At 37.2% G+C, this 21,972-nt stretch overlaps 1 protein-coding gene across 11 annotated transcripts in view; it reads left to right on the forward strand.

Annotated features, from left to right (window-relative positions):
- Nucleotides 1-21,972, forward strand: part of LOC125241778 (disks large 1 tumor suppressor protein) — a 64,091-nt gene that overhangs the window by 27,040 nt on the left and 15,079 nt on the right. For 2 of the 11 annotated variants that reach the window (XM_048150439.1, XM_048150703.1), the window contains 14 exons: nucleotides 1,742-1,843; nucleotides 3,005-3,058; nucleotides 6,312-6,341; nucleotides 6,917-7,150; nucleotides 7,249-7,329; nucleotides 7,466-7,711; nucleotides 9,218-9,371; nucleotides 9,873-10,144; nucleotides 17,165-17,298; nucleotides 17,769-17,888; nucleotides 18,183-18,306; nucleotides 19,290-19,398; nucleotides 19,953-19,994; nucleotides 21,414-21,482. In XM_048150439.1, coding sequence (XP_048006396.1) covers nucleotides 1,742-1,843; nucleotides 3,005-3,058; nucleotides 6,312-6,341; nucleotides 6,917-7,150; nucleotides 7,249-7,329; nucleotides 7,466-7,711; nucleotides 9,218-9,371; nucleotides 9,873-10,144; nucleotides 17,165-17,298; nucleotides 17,769-17,888; nucleotides 18,183-18,306; nucleotides 19,290-19,398; nucleotides 19,953-19,994; nucleotides 21,414-21,482 — 1,771 coding nt within the window. Of the gene's footprint in view, nucleotides 1-1,741; nucleotides 1,844-3,004; nucleotides 3,059-4,419; nucleotides 4,678-4,737; nucleotides 4,758-5,173; nucleotides 5,380-6,311; nucleotides 6,342-6,916; nucleotides 7,151-7,248; nucleotides 7,330-7,465; nucleotides 7,712-9,217; nucleotides 9,372-9,872; nucleotides 10,145-17,164; nucleotides 17,299-17,768; nucleotides 17,889-18,182; nucleotides 18,307-19,289; nucleotides 19,399-19,952; nucleotides 19,995-21,413; nucleotides 21,483-21,972 lie in introns of those variants that run through there. The other 9 variants (XM_048150511.1, XM_048150765.1, XM_048150824.1 and 6 more) reach the window with 9 other exon arrangements.

The raw sequence follows: 21,972 nt of genomic DNA on the forward strand, positions 1-21,972 counted from the left end.
GTTTTTAACGATGTATTATATCATTTTTGCTGGACTGTTATTTATTTTACTGAGCCGTGCCCTCTAATTGGTTACCACTGGGTACTGCGTCAGAAGCAAATCGTTAGCGATGTTTATTTTTCTGCATTCTGTTTTAAAGTTACTTTTTAAACTTTTAAAGTCAAACTCTGCCTCCGATCAAAGTTTAAGTGAAATAAAAATGTGCGATAATAGGTACCTACTATAAGCTTGTAAATAATTTTAAAACCTACTAGTGAACCCAATGTAAATTGAAAGCAATGTTAATTGACTTAAGTTGCTACACTGTGAATGAATTTTTATTCAGGGATCGTTAATATGTATAATTATAAAGTCATTTCTCTATGTTAATAAGACTTACCTATGTAACAAATTAAATTATATACCTACCTTTTATAAAATGTAAATAAGATTTTTTAATATTAGAAAAATATAATAGAATTGTTAATTAAGATGAATAATTGAAATATTCTGACGTGTAAAAAATGTTAATTTTTATCAATAAATGTATCTTTTCTTATCTTATCTTAGTGAGGTACCTATTCTTAAAAATTAAAACAAATACATGAGGCTGCGATGCATGCAGCTTACGGCTACGGAACCAAAACTGATTTATTCACCAAAAATAGTTTCAGTAAAAATTAGGTGGGAGGTGCCAACGCCTCATATTTTCATCTCATCAAAATCGCTGCCAACTTAGACTGGTCTGACCCAGTGATTCAATGCTATTTGGTCTCATCTAGGTTACTTTTATACGGTGGTAACAATGTGTTAGACCGTGAGGCCATGAATGGGCCATTTTTTAGGGTTCCGTAGTCAACTAGGAACCCTTATAGTTTCGCCATGTCTGTCTGTCCGTCCGTCCGTCCGTCCGTCCGCGGATAATCTCAGTAACCGTTAGCACTAGAAAGCTGAAATTTGGTACCAATATATATATGAATCACGCCGACAAAGTGCAAAAATAAAAAATGGAAAAAAATGTTTTATTAGGGTACCCCCCCTACATGTAAAGTGGGGGCTGAATTTTTTTTCATTCCAACCCTAACGTGTGATATATTGTTGGATAGGTATTTAAAAATGAATAAGGGTTTGCTAAGATCGTTTTTTGATAATATTTATATTTTCGGAAATAATCGCTCCTAAAGGAAAAAAAAGTGCGTCCCCCCCCCTCTAACTTTTGAACCATATGTTTAAAAAATATGAAAAAAATCACAAAAGTAGAACTTTATAAAGACTTTCTAGGAAAATTGTTTTGAACTTGATAGGTTCAGTAGTTTTTGAGAAAAATACGGAAAACTACGGAACCCTACACTGAGCGTGGCCCGACACGCTCTTGGCCGGTTTTTTCAAAGTTGTCCACCCCACTTTTTTTTTTATTTGGATTTTTTTTGTGCTTTCCACTCAGAATCGCGAGCTCTTTCAATCCTAATAGGAGAAAAAAAGTGTCCCAAGGTTTTTTTCCCATTCCGTTACCATTTTTTCATACATTTTGTATGGCGGTAACGGAATGGAAGGTCTGAAAAATGTATGGACATCTTGGGACAATTATATTCTCCTATCAGGATCGAAAGACCTTGCGATTCTGAGTATCGCGTAAAAAATACCCATGTTACAAAAAAAGTGGAGTGGAACTTTGAAAAAAATGGCCCAAATGCGACTATATTAATATTTATGTAGATACTACCTATGTTCAGTTGAGGTACTTATACGTTTTATTTTTCAGATTCAGTCGGAAGAAAGCGATTACAGATCGGTCTCCAATGCCTTCCTACAAGACAGCAACCGGAAATCAGATCGCAGTAGCTATACACCAGATTCAGCAAAGGTAAAATATCTATAACTAATAGATGATAAACCACTTCATTTGTAGATAAGCTTATTGCTTAATAAATACCTACCTAATTGAGTTTTACCCATAAACCCTATTATAATAAATTATGTATAATGGCACATTACGATACAAGCGCGAAATAGTACATTACGATACAAGTGCGTAAAAAAGGAAGTTCGAAACGAGTGGCGATAAATTAAAACACGACCGAAGGGAGTGTTTTAAATCGACACGAGTTACGAATTTCCTTTTCGCACGTGTATCGTACGACGTTTTTCAGTACAGATGAGCCTCCGAAGTTTCGACCTGGCATATAATGAACCACTTCTCGAACTAGTGCGTAAAAAAACGACCATCTGTACTGAAAAATAATAATCGACACGAGTTACGTATTTCGTTTTCGCAGGTGTATCGTAAGCCGTTTTTCAGTATATTATGGCCCTCCGAAGTCCTGACATATAATTGATATAATGAACCACTTCTCGCACTAGTGCGTAAAACAAACACCATCTGTACTGAAAATATAACTTTTCAGTACAGATGGTGTTTTTTATACGCACTAGTGCGAGAAGTGGTTCATTATTTGTCAGGACGAAACTTCTGAGGGCAATCTGTACTGAAAAATGTCTTACGATACACGTGCGAAAAGGAAATTCGAAACGAGTGGCGATAAATTAAAACACGACCGAAGGGAGTGTTTTATATCGACACGAGTTACGACTTCACTTCCTTTTTTACGCACTTGTATCGTAATGTACTATTCCGCACTCATGCGCAAAAAATCACCTTACGTATCTACTGTAAACTATCCATGTAATATGTATGTATACCCACAAAGTAATTGTATTCTAGAATCGTCCCACGATAAGTTTGCAATGATTTTCACAGCCTCGCCAGTGCAGATGTTATTTTAAACGTCAAACTTTGATGAAATTATGACGTTTACTTAACCCTTGCAGAGGCGGGGCTATTAAAACCTATGCAGACTTACTCGTATCGTGGGACGATTCTATTTGATGTGCTTAATAGCAACATCACCTTATTCGACTCATAGACCATAGAGGTCCATGGTCCTACTCAGCCATCTATATTCTTTCAAAGAAATCAAGACATAAAAAGCTATTACTGATCTATTGTCGTCAATCAATTTTATAGATGGAAATCGTGCAGTCGATGGCCCCGGATAGTGGAGAGATTCAAGAAAAAAAGGTACTTGCATGATGCATGAATAAAAATGCCCCTACTATAACAGCTAGCAACCTAGCAGTGGTAACCAAACTTTCGTTGGTATATGTTACCCTCTTAATTTGGTCGGAAATCATTAAGTTCCCAATGATTGGATTGGAAGCCTCGTTGCTAATGTCAACCCTAGGCCCTCTTATGAACGCCTGTTGAAAATTAATAGTAAAAAGCTTTTAGATACGTATACTTACTACATATGTATTCAAATTCAAAGGCGTTGGATTTTAATACCTGTTGAAAGGTAAAGGTGAAAGTCTTTTTTTAACCGACTTCAAAAAAGGAGGAGGTTCTCAATTCGACTGAATGTTTTTTTTTTTTTTTTTGTATGTATGTTCCTCGATATCTCCGAGAATTGTGGACCGATTTTCAAAATTTTTTTTTTTTGATCGAACGGGTATAACCCCGAGATGGTCCCATTGGCACCAAGTCAGGGTCTGATGATGGGATCCTGGAGAAATCGAGGGAACTCTTCAAATGTTATAGGCACATGTAATGTTTTCAGTGTATTTTTCAAAGGTAAACCAGTATTTACGCCTGATGGTAATAATTTTATGTGGCTGAGCTGATGATGGAAGGTCAACTCCTCAATGGTTAGGAGTTAAAGGATAATTCTTTCACTAGTGTACATGTATTCGGACTGATACATATAATATCAATAGGAACCACTAAAAATCAACAAATAAATAAACTTTTTTAACAAAAAATAAAACCGCCTTCAAAAATAAGCGCGTTACAAAACACGGAGAAACTAAAAAGCAAAAAATAATAAACCTTTGAATTCAGATTTCTTATCGTATTGCAATAATCTAAACATCCAAATTATAAACAAATCAATTATTTTTGGAGTCGGTGCCAGCCTGCGTATGGTTGGGTGGGGCAAACAGGCAATAGCAAGGCGACGAACAGGTCTGGTACCGACTGCAAAAATAATTGATTTGTTTATAATTTGGATGTTTAGATTATTGCAATACGATAAGAAATCTGAATTGAAAGGTTTATTATTTTTTGCTTTTTAGTTTCTCCGTGTTTTGTAACGCGCTTATTTTTGAAGGCGGTTTTATTTTTTGTTAAAAAAGTTTTTATATGACCAATCAAGTACTTATAAGATTCCTTCATTTCTCGCTTCTAAATCTGATACTTCAATTTAAGTAACTAAAAACTAGCAGGTGCTAACAGTAACATAGTTTAGTGTGTTTGTCAAAAGCGACATCTAGCGTGGAATGTATGTAGCACGATGAACTTAATCGATTGGTGTTTCTGGTTCCGTTCCGTTTTATTTATTTTTTCTTTTTGATGTGATGACGTGACGTCTGCAAACGCTACATACAAGTGGTCGGTAATGGCGGACGGTTGTTTCGCGTCCCGACGTACTATTTATAACCTAAAATATAGTACAAGTTTTCGGCGATATGTACGCTAAAGTTTCGTCGTTGTGTGGATTAGTGCCGTTGTATTTCTTCGTTGTGCCAATGCCTAATAAACTTTGCATCAGCTGAGGGGATTCTGTTCGTCGTAAATGAATTGTGACATGATCTTACAAACAAAATTTTGACATTCATTCTGCTGATATTTCGTATTCGTCGCAAGTAAGGCCATTTAATAAACACTGATCTATTTTTAAACGTTTAGTAATTTCTTTACACCTTGGGAACGTTTCTGATTCTTGGTGAGACTAATGCGACTTACGAGTTAGTTTTGCTTGCTCCAAATCGCTGTGTTACAGATTGTTGTACCTGCTCATAATATTATCAAACGAACATAAATCGCATACTAATAACGTAACACGGACATTCTAATTAAAGTTCATCGCTTTGACATTCATACCATCCTGTCATTGGACGCAAGTTAGTAACACGCTTTTAATCACACTCATACATTATCTACTAAAAATCACTATCAGAAAGGGCTCGGCTCGTAGACCTGGATGATTATGAGATAAGGGTTGCAATATTCAACACTCTAATTACCATCTACTTGTTAAGGATGCCATTGGAGCAGGACTATATGCCAAATAGGTATAAAACTACTTAATAAGGAAGTTGAAAATGTAAACTTTTGGTGCAAGTTAGATGTGGGTTTTAGGTAAAGAATGGTGCATGCCGACCATCTTCAAATAAGGTGCTGAAAGAGGACTCAAGTGTGTAACTAACAATGCATGCAGTGTACATAGTATAACTGAGAACACCAAAAGGCTATGCATAACTTCTTCCAAAATGACTGAGAGACGGAAGAAAAAATCACATAATGGATTCCTAAGGAAGGTTTCCTCCCTTTTCAATCTTGACACGGTGAGTAAACCTGATGTTTTATTAGGTTATATAAAAAGACCTTCACCTTTGCCAAATACATAGGGATGTGTTCTAATAATTATGAAATGAACATTAGGTTTATGACAAGTACTAAACATGGATAATTATTTAATGTACAAATTATTCTATCCATATACTTCAGTAATTGAGTATAATATAAATTAAATTGATGGTTGATTAGATATGATTATTTTCAAACAAGTTTAATGTTGTGAATCTTTATTATGATAGGTGGTTTTCAGATTTAAGTTCAAGGGGGCAAGCTTTACAGAGCCATTGTATTGCAATATCTATTTACTGTTATGAGTGTGACGTCTATATGAAACCATTTAACATGTTATAAAATATTCCTGTTATATCACTGCTATTTTCCCTGTACAAGCTTTATGATATAATAGTTTTTGATTCCCATATAGTTTTAGTTATGACATGGCATAGCATAGACTGTATTTTTTATGGTCATCTTTAGCATCACCTGTTGGGTTTAACTAATATTTTATTGTAAGACAATATACTCCTGTTTCATTTAAATGTTAAAGGAGAAACTGCATGTACCCTGTTTTTATTTTTGTTGATGTTTTATGTTCCAGTAAAAAAGTTCCTAAACAATTTTAATGACTGGTACTATCTGGCCCTAGTACAATATGGCATTTCAAAATAATCAAGATGATTCACAGGCATTCTTATCTTAAGTGGTTTAAAATCACTTACAATTCTTTTTGTGTTAGTAAACCATTTGTGAGTATGCTTAGTAAAATGTCCAACTTTGTTGGTTACCATTAAGGCGAGATTTACTTGTATCTTTATAAAAATAAACTGACAAAGCAGCTTTATAGCAATCGACAAAGTGGGATGTTTTCCCATGCACACTCACATTTGTTTAAAATTCATTTTATCTTTCTTGCTTACAGGCTCATGTTACAACACCTGAAATGAAGCAGGTAAATAGTATAACAATAACACATATGTACTTTAGTATTATTATAGTATGAGTTTATAGAATTTAAATAAATAAAATTAAATATGGGTACAGCTGCGGGAATGATTTCTGTATTTTTACATATCCTTGTTTACAGTAATATAAATAATATAATAATTAAACTATGAATTAAAAATAAGTAGTAAGCTCTAAATTGTACAAGTTTATACAGTTGGTCCTAATTGTTTGGCTAGTGTAAAACATCCCTGCATGCAAAACCCATTTACAATATATTAAAATCATTAAATGACAGTAATTTAGTGGAGTTTATGAATTATTCAAGTCATTGTATAAATATAAATCCTGGATTTCAGTCTTTTAATTGCAGTCAACAATTGTAATAGTCTTCATTAAGTTTGTTAAATTTGTTTATTGTTCCTAAACTAAAGCAAAATAGGTGTAAACAATATCCACACCCATTTTCTATGCTACTGAATGAAGGTACTTGCAACTGATAAGCAATCTGATAATTTAGTAGTTTTATTGTAGAATTACGATTTAAAGTGTTGCCATGGCAATCATATTATAACTTGAAAGTTACAGGTAAATGGAATTGAGGGTGGTGGTCCAGAACGTACCACAGGCGAAGATGGGAGCGTATACTTGACCGTAGTGTTGTCGCGGGCGGGCGGCGCCGGGCTAGGGTTCAGCATCGCCGGGGGCTCCGACAACCCGCACATCGGCGACGACCCGCACATCTACGTCACCAAGTTGATACCGGGGGGCGCAGCCGCCGCTAGTCAGTTACAGATTAATGACGCCATATTACAAGTAAGTGGATGTGTAGGATATTTTTGGAATAATTATAGTACAATGTTTGCAGTGTAATATAATGTGATATAATGTGATACAGCCTACTTTTTTTTCAGGTTAATGATACAAATGTAGAAAATGTGACACATGCTGAAGCAGTTGACGCACTGAAAAAGGCAGGGAATACTGTGAGACTGGTATGTTATACAAAACATAGTAAATTGTATATAAACATATGCTATTTTATCAGTAATCCGTCTTAAAATTAGTAGTGAATGTTAAAGGTACACAATCATGCAATCCCTCAATTTTTAATATTTTGACTGTTTCCAGAAAATAAAACGGCCCGGCACGGAAGACACCACAAACACATCTCAAAGTAATAAAGAGGAAGCAGTGGAGATAGAACTAGTGAAAGGGGGTTCAGGGTTGGGATTCAGCATAGCGGGTGGCGTGGGCAACCAGCACATACCCGGGGACAACGGCATCTATGTCACGAAGATTATGGCCGGCGGTGCGGCGCACCGCGACGGGCGGCTGCGCGTGGGCGACAAGCTACTCATGGTTAAGAATACCTCTGTGAGTACATATCATATCTACTTGATGCTTGCTTGTAGGGGATTAGCGATAAGGCAATCCCTATCCCTAATCCCTGAAAGAAATGAAAGCATGCGCGGAAGCCGTGGAAAGGTGGACGCACGAATCTCTTGGCTAGTTTAAGATTGAGGTGTGGAACGAGATTTATAACAGTGTCATAAAAAATAATATGGTGGGGCATATCAACAAAAAAATGTCAAGAACAATTCAATGTGCTGTTGGCTCCATGACAGCAAAAGTGCTACTGCCATGCGAATAATACAAAAGTTAGCCTTATTAGCCACTAGCCAAGTAGCCAGTCAATAAAACTGATGAATGCTAGCCTATTGCCTGAGGATCATGAGGATGTCACAGTTGACTAAGCAGATATGAAAGGGCTACTAAACCCTCTTGTGACTTTTTGCTAGTTTTTATTTAACTTTCACAGCTTTACACTTTTATTTAATTATAGACCTTTGTACAGGCCCAAAACTACAAGTTAAATTTGATCCACTTTCTTTTTTCTGATGTAACAATGAATTTTGACCGAAACTTATTATTACTTATTTACTTATTATTTCATACTCTGTAAAATTCGTTTTGTGATTGGTAAAACTATATTGACGTAAAATTTCACATAAATTTGGGTCATCTTCGCTTACGGGCACAACAATAAGTAGAGCCACGACTTTTGACTGTAAGAAATGTATTGTTTATCTCTTTCGACTCGTAAGAGGGTATAATAGCATTTGCCACTCATACATGCACGTTTGTACTTAATTTATTATTTGTATGTAACATGTTTTACATGCCTCCGTCGCGTGTCTTGAAAGTTAATGAAAGGGCTATTGTTACAAAGTGGGAATCTAGATATCGTCAGAGAAACTTTTGCGTGTAGGCAAGGTTACACATGCTATGATAATAAATAAGGCAACGTGTAACTACGTCGCGACTACTGTATTAGGTATAGGTTGGTACTTACTAAGATTCCATTTGCATTTATTATTATGGTTGCCCTTACAAGTTAAGTTATGTAAGCAGTTGTATAAGCTATACGTAGTATATTGAATATTTGGTTTTAAAATATTTGAACAGGCCAAGAAGATTTCATCTTTCATATCGTACGAGTGAAACCCAATTTTTCACGTACACGTAAGCTATATAAATAGTGTTTATTGGATTCATAGCATACAGGGAGTTCGGTATTAACGTTTCTTTTACATTTTTGTTATTTAGAGAACATGTAGTCTTACTCATACATACGCTAAAACGTTTTTAGGGTTCCATACCATAAAGGTACAAAAGGAGCCCTTATGACGCGCCTATGTTTGTGTGTCTGTCACATTTTGCTGTTGATTAAGTGAAAACTAAGCGATTTTTTGTGAATTTTGTGGGCAGGTGTTAAAAAAAAAACAAGAAACATTATGAACTATGTATTTGATCTGAGCTGTATCTTTTGTGGCTGGACGATGTTAGACAGTTGTAGTTGATCGTATATTGTCGTTTCAGCGGGGTGACGTGGACCTGGACAACGTGACGCACGAGGACGCCGTGGCGGCGCTGAAGGCGTCGGGCGAGCGCGTGCAGCTGGTGCTGGTGCCGGGCCCGCGCCACTCGCTCCCGCCCGGCCAGCCCTCGCCGCGCAGCTCGCGCGCCAACACGCGTGAGTCTCCTCGCTGTCACGACCTCCAGTAGGCAACGTGACGCACGAGGACACCGTAGCCGCGTTGAAAGCGTCCGGCGAGCAAAGTCACTATTTCGACGTTTTGCATTCGCTACGTTTACTAACATATCACGCTCCGCAGCGTATCGAAGCTACCCCTCTGTATCTGTATCGCCTTCCATCGCAGGGTCCATAGACAAGTGGCATCTCACGTTCTTTGTCCATACGAGCATAATTATGTCTGTGCAGAAAAGGAGAGCTTTTCTGGTCAACTGGAATAGTGATTAAATTATGATAAAAACCTACCAGTCATAGGAATGAAAGTGTTATGTAATATGATATCCTGATTAAGCAATCGGATATCAGATAGAACCCGATTGTGGTGTGTGTATTAATGAATCGTCACAACATCAGCCGTGTTTCTCGATAACCTCGCACCGCTTATCACACCTGTCAATGCTGTCAATAGTCGCACCCGCAATAAATCGTATCTATTTATAGCGTCGAGCGTCGCGGCATCGCTTCGGCGGGAGGAGGCGCCGGACGGGCCCGGGGCGGAGGAGCCGCGCGTGGTGGAGCTGGAGAAGGGCGGGCAGGGGCTGGGGTTCAACATCGTGGGCGGCGAGGACGGCCACGGCATCTACGTGTCCTTCCTGCTGGCCGGCGGGCCCGCCGAGCGCTCGGGCGAGCTGCGCCGCGGCGACCGCCTGCTCGCCGTCAACGACACCGACATCACCAGCGCCACCCACGAGCAGGCCGCTAAAGCTTTAAAGGTGAGCCGGCCGACACAAATACCACTCAAATTGTCTTCTGTTCCCGTTACAGTCACTCGAGAAATAAAACATTGTAAGCGGTTAAATAAACATAAAACTTCGCAATGTTCCGAACCCGTTAAAACGATCGGGGTCAGCGGGTGATAACTCAGCATATACTATGAGTTTTTGACGTTTATTTTAAAAGGTTGCGTTACTCGATAGTCACAGAAAATACGTGTAATCATTGATTCTAGAAGTAACCGTTTTAGGGCGCTGTTCACTTTCACCATGAAATGTCATTTTCATTTTTCGTTACGTTTACGATAAAGAGTAACGTATAAATTACAGCGGGGCAATTTCAACTGGGGGATAATCACAGATGTCATATAAACCATAGATCAAGCAAACGTATCTACTTAGCGTGTCAAATGAACTCAGTGAAATCCACTGAGTTGTCCGTCTTTAATCGCAGCTTGCAGCTTTCGGGCGTCAATTTTTGTAAGTTGAAGTCAACAAAAACATTAAAAATGCCTCGTTACATGATATTTAATTGCAACAACATAAAACTTATCAACACTCAAGGGCCTGAGACATATTTAAAATCACAGGCAAGTAACAACTTCAGTACAAAATCTGACATGCTCGGCCGCCATACAAATAAATGAACTCGTTTCTTCTATCTAAATCTAATTCTGTGGGGATAATGCAACTTATCCATTTATTTTCCATGTTTTACAATGTATGCATTATTAATTAGAGTGTCCACTGGTTATATATTAGGGTTTTCATATTTGTATGGGAAAAATAAAATTGTGATATTTTTTCTGACTTCGCTCGGCTTTCCGTTCTAGCTCATCTTAAACGCCTATATATCAAATTTCAAGTAATTTGGACGTTGTTTAGAGGTCGCGCTTGATGAACAGTTTCAAAGAAAGTCACTAAAAATTAATATTACTTAATTTTATTACCAAAGAGTAGTTGTAAATCATTTAAAAGTAAAAGTAAGCTTATTAAACTTAAAATGCAACAGTTGTAACATCCATTCTTTATAAAAGAAAGTCATCATCATCATAATTTAGCTTACAAATGTAAGCCGCAACCTTATCTTCTGTTCGCTTAAGTAGTAGGTAAGTAGCAACGCATTTTCTGTGATGTTCGACGCCTTTTAGCAAGAACTGTTTTGCTCTTCATCTTTGACTGGAGCGTTAATTTTTATTATTAAATACATTCTCCTCTTTACGGTATCATAGACTATTGTCAGCTTATCGACCAAGTCTCTGGTATTAGGGCTACAATAATCTCTAACATCCTGGACATTAAATAGTTCGAAGATAAAAATAAAAAAGGTAAGTATGAGTCTATATCCCGGTAAATATACTTAAGTCAAAGAACGATCTTGTTTTCTTCTTTGTCGTCACACTCTTGGCAGAGTGGTAGTCGTCACATCAGCGGTGGTAGCAAGCTTAACAATGCATCGACATTCCTTACACATTCGTAGAGTGGGCCACTGAGTGCAGCATTGACTTGGCCGGTCCATCGCATCTGAACCTAGCTTTCTTCTGCAGCACCACATTTCTAGAACATCTATCTTCTTTTCCCTCGAAGTCCACGTCTCAGCACCGTAAAGTTTCTTCCACCTATCAATTCAATTCAATTCAATTCAAAATATCTTTATTCATGTAGGCCTAGTTACAAGCTCTTATGAATAGTTCATTACATATATATTATGATCTTAATCTAACCTAATTATCAGAGCAATTTATTGTTGTAAATTATTGTTCATAATAATATTGAGTCTATAATATACAATTTCATATAAAAATAATCGTTAAACAAAAAATATATAATTAGGTATATGTATATATAAAAATACATGTCTAGAATATTTCTAGGAAAAATCCAATGTCCAAAAAAATACAATATTAATTTCATCAACAATAATAATAATAATAAACGTAAAAATAAGAAACCATTTCGAATAACAATTAATCCCACGTTGTTTTATCATTCATGTAGTCTTGTGTTGTATAATAAGCTTTGGAAATGAGTACACGCTTTACATGATTCTTAAATTTATTAATTGACAAGTCAGTAATATGATTCGGAAGTTTATTATAAAATCGAACACAATTACCCATGAATGATTTTTTAATTTTACAGAGCCGTGTGAAGGGCACCGCGAGTTTATGTTTATTTCTAGTATTTATATTATGTACATCACAGTTTTTCTTAAAATTACAAATGTTTTTATGTACATACATAATATTCTCATAAATATATTGACAATGCACTGTCATTATATTAATGTCCTTAAATTTATCTCTAAGTGAGTCTCTATGGTTCATTTTATATATTGCTCGAATAGCCCTCTTCTGCAGAATAAATATGGTATTTATCTCTGAAGCACTGCCCCAAAGTAAAATACCATATGACATAATGCTGTGAAAGTAACTAAAATAAACTAATCGAGCTGTTTTCACGTCTGTTAACTGACGGATCTTGCTCACTGCAAAAGCTGCAGAACTAAGTCTATTCGAGAGGTTAACAATATGGGGACCCCACTGAAGTTTAGAATCTAAAGTTATACCAAGAAAAACTGTACTATCTACCAGTTCTAATTCCTCATCCTTCACAACGACACTTGTTTGCTCATTCCTTACGTTACTATTAGTGACAAACTTAATACATTTAGTCTTTTTTTCATTTAATAATAAATTATTAGCATTGAACCAGTTCACTACTTTAGAGATAGCATTGTTTACATCACTGTGAGCTTGTTGCTGTCGTTTGAGTTTGAAAATAAGTGAGGTGTCGTCTGCAAACAATACTATATCATGGTGGGTCTTTACAAGGAATGGCAAGTCATTTATGTAGATAAGGAACAGGAAAGGCCCCAATATTGATCCCTGTGGTACACCCATAGAGACCAATGACCCAGTTGATCTCTGTCCATTGACATCTACCCTTTGTATTCTACCATTTAAGTAGGACTTGAGTAAATCTAGTGCTGATCCTCTGACTCCATAATAATGTAGTTTCCTGATCAATGTTTCATGACAAACACAGTCGAAGGCCTTAGATAAATCACAAAAGATACCTAAAGCATCTTGTGACTCCTCCCAGGCATCGAAAATATGCTTAATTAGCTCAACACCAGCATCGGTTGTCGAGCGACCCCGTGTGAAGCCAAATTGCTTATTATGCATTAAATTATTAACGTTAAAATGTCGTACTAATTGAGAAAGAACTAATTTTTCAAATATTTTACTGAAAGTTGGCAGCACAGATATTGGTCTAAAGTTAGTGGGGTCAGAGTGGCTGCCGGATTTAAATAAAGGAGTTATTTTGCTATGTTTCATTAGATCAGGAAACTCGCCGCAGTCAACACTGTTGTTGAATATAACTGCTAAGTCAGGCGCTACAACCTCAACTAAGGATTTTACGGCATGGACGGAGACCCCCAGAGGTCACTAGTTTTTTTGACATTAATTGATTTAAATGCCTTTACTATATCTGAGGTACAAACATGTTCAAAATAAAGGTCTCTACAACACTCAGGAACGTTTTCCTCTAATAATGTGACGGCAGATAAGGGTGATGAATTTAAATCCTTAGTTGTGAATGCTGGTATCTCGGTGAAAAATTTTTCGAACTCTGTTGCTACTTCAAAATTGGAATCTATAATTTTGTTATCAATATTCAGTTTAATATCTTTTACTGCGTGTTTCGAGCGACCAGTTTCCACATTAATTACTTTCCACGTTGCTTTAATAATGTCAGAGCTATTTTTTATTTTATTACTAAGATAATTTCGCTTAGCGATATGACAATCTATCTTGAACTTCTTCGAATATTGCTTAACATGTTCTTTAAATTCATCACTCGTATTAAACCGCCGTTCTTCATACAAGGCATACAATGCACGTCTTCGTTGATGTAACTCTGCAGTAGCCCACTCACTAAAAACTGATGCACCACTAACTACGACCGATTTTGAAGTAAATATTGCATTATAATGTTGCAGAAAAGTGTGAAAGAATGAATTATACATACTATTAGGACTCATATCGGAAGACAGGGAGGGTAGCGCCTGAACCAAACTTTGCTTCATTCGTTCCACGCGGTCGGAGGTTACTGGTACATAAGTTATTTGTTTTCTCAAAGTATTTTTCCTTAATGTCTCAAATACTATCAATTGGCCTAAATGGTCTGATTCTAAGTTGCTAATTACATCTTTAGTAGTAGGAAAAATATCAGTGAAAATATTATCTATACAGGTGGCACTAGTGGCAGTCACTCTAGTAGGCTCCATAAAAATATGATTGAGATTACATGATTTGAAAAGATTCAACAATCTGATACTTATTGTTGAATTTTCCAAGATATTTACATTAAAGTCGCCGCATATAAGTATTTTTTTACTAGAAGATGATATTTTAAGTAGCACAGATTCCATAATTTTTTCAAAAGTTTCAAAATTACTTAATGGCGGCCTATACACACAGACAACAATAAATTGCTCCAATTCTACAGCACTTAGTTCTATAGTCCGTTCAACAGACATGGAAACAATATCCTTACGTTCCTTAAATTTTAACTGGCTATTTATTATAATTAACGACCCACCATGTATGGAACTATGTCTGGTGAACGAACTTGCCACCTGGTGATTATTAAATTGAGGCATTAATTCATTGTTTTTTAACCAGTGTTCAGTAATGCATAAAATGTCTACATAAAATTCGTTCATGAATAGTTCAATTTGTAAATCTTTTCCTCTAATACATTGAATATTTTGATGCACCAGGTGGATATACTTTCCTTGCTCACAGTATTGATTCTTATAGTTACTTAAAATTAAATTGCCAGAGACAGAATCTTTTGTCTTAGAAGCTAGTTTAAATCATTGGTTATGACTGGAACCAATTCCAAGTTCATACTTTGCTGCTCAATAGGAGCAGAGTTGTCTGCCAAATTCTTGGCAGAAATGTCAAATAAATAGGATAGCGATAAAGCTATTTGTCTTTTATAATAATTTGAAAGGTAACATTTACCTTTAGTCAAAAACACCATAGGTATATGGTATTTACTAACAAATTTGTTAGTGTCAATTATGCTAACCTTACTACTATATGTACAAAGATTATATAAAGCTACATTCAACTTATGTCTAGTGTTATTTTCTTTTTTTTCTGCCTCTGACATCTGGTTACAATAGGGGAATGTAAAGAAAATAATTTCATGCACTGCCAATGAGTTTAATTGTTCATAATATTTTACTAAATTATTTTTGTTTACATTACCCCTATTCGCCATAAAGATAAGCAGTGTTGTCTTACTATTGATATTACTGTCGTTTAAAATTTGTTTAATGATATTTTCAAAGCTGCTATGAGGCAGACAGTTATTGATTGTTATCAGTGCCCTGAGAGGGCCGAGAGACCACTGCTTCATGCCAAAAACAGGACAAAAACTCATCAAAACTTGTTACTTAGAAGGAAGTCGAGGGTCCAAAAAATGACCATAAGGAACCTTGCCTAGAAACTAAATGTCACGTCTACTACTCATTTTTAAAAAAGAACTTGCTTCAATATAAAAACTGCTCATTAAAATCACTTTTAAACCACCTCCTACAAAAAGTTACATAAGTTTTGTTTCTAGCCTCTCCTGCGCCCATACTAACTTCTTCAGACAAAAGTTGCCACAGAGCGCGACCTCTAAATATTGTCCGATTTCCCTGATTTTTGGTATATGGGCTCTGTATAGGTGTAGAACAAAGAAGAAAAACGAAGTCAAAGATAAATCAAAATTTTGGAAAAATGAAACACCCTATTATACTATATGGCACGCGTGTTCGTTCAGTGGAACTCAACTTGATAGTGTAATAATGGATAAAATGGATCAGTTACAATTGGCCCCCAGTCAGGATTTTCCCCGCTGTACCTTATAGTATGAATTTTTTGAAACGAACGTTTCTAAACAAAGGTATTGTTCCTTTTGTGTTGAGCGGGAGCTTCTGTATTTGCACGCGCTAAGACAACAAGAAGCAACTGTATCCTGATAATTGTAAGGTTCAAATCTGTACAGCAGCAAATTTGAGATAGATTATTTTGGAAATGTGAAGCGATAGACCACACCGCTATAGGTGCGAAAATACAGCGCTTCTAATACTTTGATACTTGATGGTGTAATTATAGTATATATAGTTATAATAATCATCGGTAATATGTCAGTCTGTATAATAAAAATAACACGTTTAAACAGCGAAACTGCCAGATTAAAAGGTTGATAAGCACCTGGCACCTTAAGGTGTCATCGCAAAGTGACAATAAACACTGATAAGGTTTTTCAATCTGACCGCCATTGTTATGTTTTGTTATAAATACGGTTTACGGTTTGTTTAGTTATTTATGTTATTTTATTTATCAAGACTTGTACCTAATATTTATGTAATTACTATTTATATATTGCTATATACAATTGTTGATTGTTAACAAAATCATTAATAAAAAATAACAGTGATAATATACGTGTTTCATTACTTACAGCACCACCACCAAGTATCAAAGTATTAGAAACGCTGTATTTTCGCACCTATAGCGGTGTGGTCTATCGCTTCACATTTCCAAAATAATCTATCTCAAATTTGCTGCTGTACAGATTTGAACCTTACAATTATCAGGATACAGTTGCTTCTTGTTGTCTTAGCGCGTGCAAATACAGAAGCTCCCGCTCAACACAAAAGGAACAATACCTTTGTTTAGAAACGTTCGTTTCAAAAAATTCATACTATACTAACATTTCAAACTTCTTTTCCGTCGACAGTTACGTACGAATGAAATAAAACATATCGCGTATATTGAACATAAACTACCCGATGTCCCAAACCTATTACAGCGATCAGTCAACTGGTGACTGGTAAAAGGTACAATATGCCTATCTATACTCATTAATCTCATTGTATGATATAGTCTGTGTTGTTGTGTGTTTGGTGTTTGTGTGTTGTGTTTATTAAGTGTAATTTTTGTTTGATTTTAGGGAACGGGACAGAATGTAAAGTTGACAGTTGTATATAGACCACAAGAGTACAACAAATTCGAAGCTCGAATCAATGAACTGAAACAGCATCACACACTTTTGCGGACGTCACAGAAACGATCCTTGTATGTCAGGTGAGGAATCAGAATAAGTAATTCATATTATTTACATAGACCTTCCTAATTTAAAGGAACATATCAAATCTGCCCAAGTAAGGAACAAGACAAATTTATTTTATTGAATTCGATTTGTTGTTTTCGACGGGTAACACGGCGGCCGGTTGGTCTATTGCTTACACGTTAGTCCGTTTTCACATTATCCGGTCCGATATCGGATGTCGGAAGGATTTCAATGGAAAAATCCAAGATTTCGCCTGTAATGTATGGGATATCAGTCCTACATCCGATATCGGATCGGATAATGTGAAAACGCACTTAGCCTCGTAAGCGGATTCGATCCCCGATTCTACCACCGGTGAAATTGGTCGCCTTTTCTTTCGTGTATGATATCTATTTCGATTTATAATTTCAAATCTGATCATACATTGATGTTGAAGTAAAAATCGAATTCTATGTAATTAAGTGGGCAACTTTTTTTTGTACAGAGCACTTTTCGACTACGACCCAATAAGGGACGACGGGCTACCCTCGCGGGGGCTTCCATTCCGATACGGCGACATTCTGCACGTTACGAACGCGTCCGACGACGAGTGGTGGCAAGCCAGGTATTTAATTATATCTCACTTTCTTTATGTTATGTTAAAAAAAATGCCATAAGATCAACTAAAAAATGTTACAAGACGTTAATGATGGACTTTATGGTGTACGTGAAAACATTCAAGGCTGTAAATCTAATAAATGGAAACATTGTTCAGTAGAAGTTCGATTTGTTGGTAACTCCGGAGACTAATGCCAAGGATACTCAAAACTGCTGGTCAGAAACTTGATTCGCCGCTTTACAAGATGTAAATGGTGAGGCAATTTTGAGAGTATTTTATTATATTATTTCCAACCCGCAGACGGCTTGACACGACGGATCCCGACGCCATCGGCATCATTCCGTCGAAGAAGCGCTGGGAGCGCAAGCAGCGCGCGCGAGACCGCCAGGTCAAGTTCCAGGGCCAGGGCACGCCCGTCAGCACTGTGAGTATCACTCCATCAATACCACTCTAGTGTACAGTCAACCAATTTGAGTCCTAGGCCACTGTAGAACCTTTTCACAGTCCACGTCAAAAGTAACTTCTATGGTCAATATTGCACGGTGTCAATAAGACAGGGTTCTAGAGTGGCTTATGATTCAATTTGGTTGACCGTACAATGTACATGTAGATAAAAGTGATTAATGTTCAACCACGCTGACACTGCAATAGCCTGTTTCATCTCTGTGGCATTGACAATTTAGTGGTCTATTCAGCGTCAATATTTACTAGATGCACTAGATGGACAAGTAATGTACCGTGAAGTTTCACTGTCGGGCTACAATGTAACCTTGATAAAAGCCAAATGGGTCTCCAAACTATGTAACCCGCGGAATGATCAGGCCACCGTACGTTTCGAGCGACACGACCCAGATTGTACGGAATTAGACAACAATACAAACAAATTCAACCTGTCATGACTCATGGTTCTATAAATAGTTCTAGTATCTACATACGTGTATATTCTGGTAGTATCACACTTTCTTATTTCTGGTTTGCGGCATTTGCTGACAAAAGGGAAAGAAAGAAGACACCATAGCGAAACGTCGCAATCGGCTGCAAGCTTCCCTTGTCAGCTGTGTGGCAAAATATGTCGATCTCGCATAGGTCTGTTTAGCCATCAAAAGCTATGTCTCTCGGACATTGCACCACAAATCGTCTAAATTAGACGCTAAGGCCAGTATATATATTCAAGATAATAATACATTTGTTTGTTTGTGTATTGAACATCTTGTAACTTACCTATGTTGAACAAATAAAAATCTTTGAATCTTTTAAAACAGATAGTAGTTCCATTACATCACAGCTTAGATCAGAAGGAGACCTGAATATATTTTCCCGATTTCGAGGATAGTCCAATAGTAACATAATTATATTATGCTGTAGGTACATGCTGAGCCTTAAAAAGACGTTTTTACATATTTACAGAGCCAATCAACTTTAGAAAGAAAAAAACGGACCTTGTCCTTTAGCAGGAGATTCCCCTTCATGAAGAGCAGAGACGACGGCAAATCTGAAGACGGATCCGACCAGGAACGTAAGTGCCATTTTCGGTAGCTTTACACAATGCTAATTTGTAACTAATTTCACAAAGTATGCTTTGCCTTTAATGTAAAAATGCATAGTTTCCCTTTCCCTAATATTATCGAAAAACGTATCTCCACAACACCAGTCTGGTAGCACATCAGAAATCTTGAAGGCTTATTGGGTTTCATGATAAACTTCTGCAAGGAATTTGGGAAAGTGAAAAGCTAAAATACTCCGATTTTTAAAGCATTACAAAATTTTGGAAACGTGGCTATTATAAACCTATTTTGTAAATCTACTACAGCTTTGTTGGTTTAATTATTTTCATAATCTAGTTCTTCATTTTTCTTCACTTGTCCAGGAGAGAATGGCTATTACATTGTTCAATGTACATGAATTCTCATGTAATGAATGGCTACCCAACCTGTTAATAATAAATCTTTTGGCATGGACGATTAGAAACTGCAAATGCGACTAATATTTGTAATGTTTTAAAATGAAGAAGCAGGGATATTATTGTCTACGCCCCTGTTACCTAAACCTCAACTAAACATTTTGTTACAGCTTTCATGCTTTGTTATACACAAGAGGACACTAACGCCGATGGTAAGTGCACACATGTTTACCGACCTACATTATTACATTCGCTATTTCGCTGTTTATCGTATCGTAGGACATTTACGCAGTTTTTTTCATGCGGCTGTCTAATAACCACTGTATTAAAGATAGGACGTTTTTATATACAAGCTATTTGCTTATTCTAACCACAGATACCTATTCTGCACACGTCGAGTTAAACGTGAATAACAGCTACATAGGCTCTATGTTACAAAACCGTACTAATTATATGACTTGTGTTGCTATGAATCATCTGACTCCCCCACACTTGCTAGCATTCTGAAATAACTTCTAACAAGATTATATTTATTTATTATGTGTATGTCTATTCCAACAAAAAATGACGTATATGTTCATATATATTTTATCCCAAATATTACGAAGTATAATATTATTTTGTTACTGCGTAGTTAATGAATGTATCGAAGTATTCTAATGGTATGGATGTCTCGCCAGGCCTCGGGCTAGTTGCGTAATTTGAAACACGATTCAATCAGTTCATTAAAGTAGTCCATTTGGTCTTATTACTATTAAATTGAATTTCAAATTTGTCCTGGATCTGTGTGAGTAAACTATCGCTTGTAGTGTCTATTGTAAAGCATGACGGTGCTTTATTATTATAGGTTTTAGTTGTTACTCCAGTGCCGGCATCATTGTCGCTTGTCGAATATACTGTGATGTTGTGAGCGACCAGACGACAAGCTATGTACTTTATTACCGTTGCGTGTTAGAAAGTATTTCAGTATTTTTTTTGTCAAACACCTCTTTACCACACAACTTTGTTTAGTGCTTTCTGATGCTATGGTTATAATATATATAGTTCGTATGTAGAAATTGTTCATGAATCGCTGTTTTTATTTTATTTTAGGTTATTTCGAAATACTAAAGGATGGAGTCTGATACATCTCATTATTATGTTTTGTACCTTTACCTACTCTGCGAACGAAAGTACAATTCGTGAACGCAGTTTATAAAATAACTGGGTGTTATTACTTTTACCTGGATCTCATTACGACATCTCGCAGGCTTTGTGGTACAGATAAACAGGGTTGGGTGGTGAGAGTGTGGGCGATGCGATGTGTTCACGTGTAGTGTATGTGGGTCGGCGGCGCGCGCCGGGACCCGTCCCGTGCTTCTAGTTGCCTACGTGCCGGCATACCGCCGTACCTGTTCATCCAATTACTCGCGCGTATTGTTCTTTTGCATTTTTGTTCCAAAAGCTACTCATGAAGTCATGACACGAGCTCTGATTTTTTGCCTCGTCCGACTCGTCTAGTCGGTCGGCCTCTTACTGGCCGGCGCCGAAACCTCGCTCCGGAAGGTTCCCCTAGAGTTTACACTTCCGGCGCGGCCCGGGCGCTTCTTACAGTTATTAAATGTATGTAACGTTAATTTTTCTACGTGTAGGGGAAATCTTGTACCGAGTGGAACTTCCCATGATGGAGGAGATAACGCTCATTTATCTCGAGGACGAGAGTAAGTTTTGGGAGTGAGGCGTAGCTTGCGAGTGCCGTAGCCGATACCTTACCTCCCGCATTCTGGTTATGATCATCAATTAGAGACGTAGTTTTCATTTCAATAACACTCCAGTTTTTTTATTATGTTATCATTCTTTATGTTGGGTTGTTTTTTACAATCATACGCAGCGACAAAGATCGGGCGCCCGGCGGGGTGCGGGAGTGGGGGGTGGGGGGAGGCCACTGGAAGCACGCGCGACAGCGCACGTGGCACGCGGCCCGCACGCGGCACGCACGCGGCCCGCACGAGGCACGCACGGCGCACGAGCCGCACGCATGGCACGCCAGCGTCACCGCAGCCCGCCGCACTCAGCATGCCGAGCGTACATCGACATACGACTTCACGACATACCATTCGAGCTTGATTTTTCAGTTTTTCAGAATTTATGCTGTGCTGATGTTTTTAGAATTAGTTTGTTAAACGCTTCTATTACGTAGGGCCGCTGTAA

Source organism: Leguminivora glycinivorella, chromosome 1, assembly GCF_023078275.1.
Source record: "Leguminivora glycinivorella isolate SPB_JAAS2020 chromosome 1, LegGlyc_1.1, whole genome shotgun sequence".
NCBI lineage: Eukaryota > Metazoa > Arthropoda > Insecta > Lepidoptera > Tortricidae > Leguminivora > Leguminivora glycinivorella.